The sequence below is a fragment of the Pygoscelis adeliae genome, unplaced genomic scaffold (assembly GCF_000699105.1).
Source record: "Pygoscelis adeliae isolate BGI_AS28 unplaced genomic scaffold, ASM69910v1 Scaffold284, whole genome shotgun sequence".
In the NCBI taxonomy this organism is placed as follows: Eukaryota; Metazoa; Chordata; class Aves; order Sphenisciformes; family Spheniscidae; genus Pygoscelis; species Pygoscelis adeliae.
Genome location: NW_008824671.1, coordinates 47,919 through 50,714, shown reverse-complemented (window position 1 = coordinate 50,714; position 2,796 = coordinate 47,919). Strand labels below are relative to the sequence as shown.

The window sequence follows — 2,796 nt, the reverse complement described above, 5'->3', positions numbered from 1 at the left end:
GTTCTCCATGGGGCTGCCCTCCTGGGCCTGCCTGCCGCGCCTGCCCGCCCGCCGCATCCCGCTGCCGACACCGCTGAATTATAGATGGGTGCTGGCTCCCGGCTCGGCCGTAAGGTGATCCCCGGAGCTGGGAACTCGATCAGACGGCGCAGGTCACCCGCCTGGGATCGGGTGAGCTCCGCCACTTAGGAAGGGCCCCGGCCAGGCTGGAAGAGCAGCCAGCACAGAGCTGGCTCCATTGCAGCCTCCCCAGCTGGGGTTGGGGGCTGCAGCAATAAGCTCAGGGCCTTCACCCTTGCTACACGCCCCAAAGCCCCCAGGATTAGGGCCAGGAGCAGCTCCGAAGCCACCTCTGAGCATGAACACACGGAGCCCAGGCTGGTTGTTTCTCCCACACATTTATTTGCTCCCATCTCCATCCCAAGCCAAGCGGCCACCAGGAGATGGCAACCAGGAGACTCATCTACAAAGCACAGACCTCGCAGGCGAGAGACGAGCAGTCACAAACCAGCCCCGGGTTAAACCCAGGGCCAGATCAACGTAGTGCTAGTAAGAAAATAAGACACTCTCTAATTACACAGTCCGAGATTAGTGACAGGCAGCCCCGGGGACGGCCGACCCCAGCACAGCACAGCCAGGACACACAGCTGCCATCACGGTGGTCCCACGATGCAGGACGGGCTCGGGCACAGAGGCAGGAGCCGAAAGCCTGTGCACCGCCCCATGGGCTCCCCGCCACGGGGAGGAAGGGGTCGGTCCCGGCTCTCCCTCCGGCATGAAGATTATTTTTTTTTTGCCTTCACCGCTGCAGAGGGCAGGAGCTGCCCTGCCTGGTCCCAGAGGTATGGGGGAAGGAGAGGCGACAGGCAGGGTGACATGGGCAGGGGGCTGAAGGCACCCATGGGGGAGCAGCGAGGGGAAGTGGGAAGATTAAATAAAGCAAGAGGTGGGGGGAAGGAAGCCTGCCACCTCACCCGCTGCGGGCCGGGGGACCAAGAGGCTCCCTGGGCTGATCTAGGGGCCAGGAGGCAGCGCCGAGCCCCAGGGGCTCCCAGGGCACCTGGCTGCCTCCCTTCCGTCACAGGCCGGTGGACAGCAGCCCCTGGGTCACCCTGGAAGAGGCCGATTCACTCCAGGGCAGTAACCCACAGGCACCTCATCTGCCACCCGATAGCCTTTGGGGAGTCTCTGGTTTAGCGAGGCAGAGCTGCAGGAGCTGGGGAGCTCACAGGAGAGTGGGGGGGATGCTCACGCCCACTGCTGACCACCTCGCCCAGCACCGCACCGGCTGGGGTCCCTCAGCCCTGTCCCCAGAAGCTTGTCCCCTGTCTCAGCTTGGTCCCCAGAAGCTTGAGGTCCTTGGAGGTGGTGCAGCCGCGGGGCCCAGCCGCACCAGGGCTGGGGGGGCGTTCCAGCTCATTTCTCCAGCGAGGTGCATGGGGTAGAGGGGGAAGCAGCCGGACCACCAGCAGAGACTGTCCCTTGCGTGAGCTCCAAGGGACAGGGCCGTGGTCCGGCCGGCCCCAGGCTCCGGGAGGGACTGGTCCTCTTCACAAGTGTTCGCTGAAGAGGGAGGAAGGCAAGGCTGAACTACAGGGGGTTGGCTTCTCTCTCCCACGACTGCCTGGAGCAGCCCCGAGCCCCTCTCTGCCCACACTTTCTCTGCTCGCCTCCCGTCACCCGCCCTGCCACGGGCTGACCCAGTGGTCCCAGTGCTCACCGGGACACGAGGGCCCTTGGGCGCCGGCTCTGTCCAGCCCTGCCCAGCTCACCTGGCTATCCGGGACAGGATCTCCTTGATGCGCACCACCAGTTTCTCATGCTGCAGCGGGTTGCTCTCGATGGCGCTGTGCAGTTTGGCCATGTAGAAGTCCAGAGTGCTCAGCGTGGGGGTTTCCCCGGTGCCTGTGAGGCGGCAGCCCAGTTAACGGGGCCAGCAAGTCCCCATCCAACCCTGCCCATCGTGCTGGTGACTGGGGAAGGGACCCTGAACACTAGGTGCCATCTCCTGCAGCAGGAGAGAGCCCGCGCCGGCACAAGCCCAGGAACAAAAGGATTTGGGCTAATCTCTGCCTTGCAGGCACAGCCGTGTCTGTGGCTCAAGAGGAGGACAGTTCCCAGCCTGCCCTACCCCGTTACAGGGGAGCCAACCAGCTGTCAGATGCCTGGGCTCCCCGGAGAGCCCCTCCCAAAGCGCTCCAGGATCCCGCCCCATCAGCAGATGAGCATTTATCACCGTCCCATTGCCCCCGCTTGTATGAGTGCAGAGCCCCAGCGGTGCCCCTCCACATGGCCACCAGGTCGCAGCAGCAGGCTGGTCCCCACAGCTGCCCCGAACTCACCAGGGATGGGCAGGGAGGCGAAGCTGGCGGTGAGGGCCTGCCGCACAGACTGGAGCTGCTGCTGCAAGGCCAGGGTCTGCCTCTCCTCCTGGGCCAGCTCCTGCTCCAGCTTCTCCTTGGCACAGTTCATGCTCTCCGTGTGCTTCTGCAGGATGGCGTTCTGCTCCTCAAACTCCGTGTTCATCTTCCGCAGGCGTCGCAGCTCGGCCTCCCGGGCTGCCGGGACCGCACGGCGTCAGCAGGGGTGGCCCCTCTGACTCTCCCCCCCATCCCAAACCCAATCCCTTCACCAGCCGCGACTCTTCCAAGAGGCTCAGCGTCACCAGCCCCCGGGCTCCAGCCAGGGTCCGGCCCCTCTATCCAACCTCACCAGGGACCTTTCACAGCCTGGATCTCAGGCCCAGCACCAGCCGTGGTCCTGCCCCGCAGCATGCAGGCTGCTCCGGCCGGCGCC

At 65.1% G+C, this 2,796-nt stretch overlaps 1 protein-coding gene across 1 annotated transcript in view; it reads right to left on the bottom strand.

Annotated features, from left to right (window-relative positions):
- Window positions 1-1,375: 1,375 nt before the first annotated feature.
- HMG20B (high mobility group 20B) overlaps window positions 1,376-2,796 on the bottom strand; it is a 9,054-nt gene continuing 7,633 nt past the window's right edge. The window contains 3 exon segments of the mRNA XM_009323005.1: window positions 1,376-1,563; window positions 1,773-1,905; window positions 2,343-2,597. Of these exon segments, the coding sequence (XP_009321280.1) occupies window positions 1,551-1,563; window positions 1,773-1,905; window positions 2,343-2,597 (401 nt within the window). The 3' untranslated portion in view covers window positions 1,376-1,550.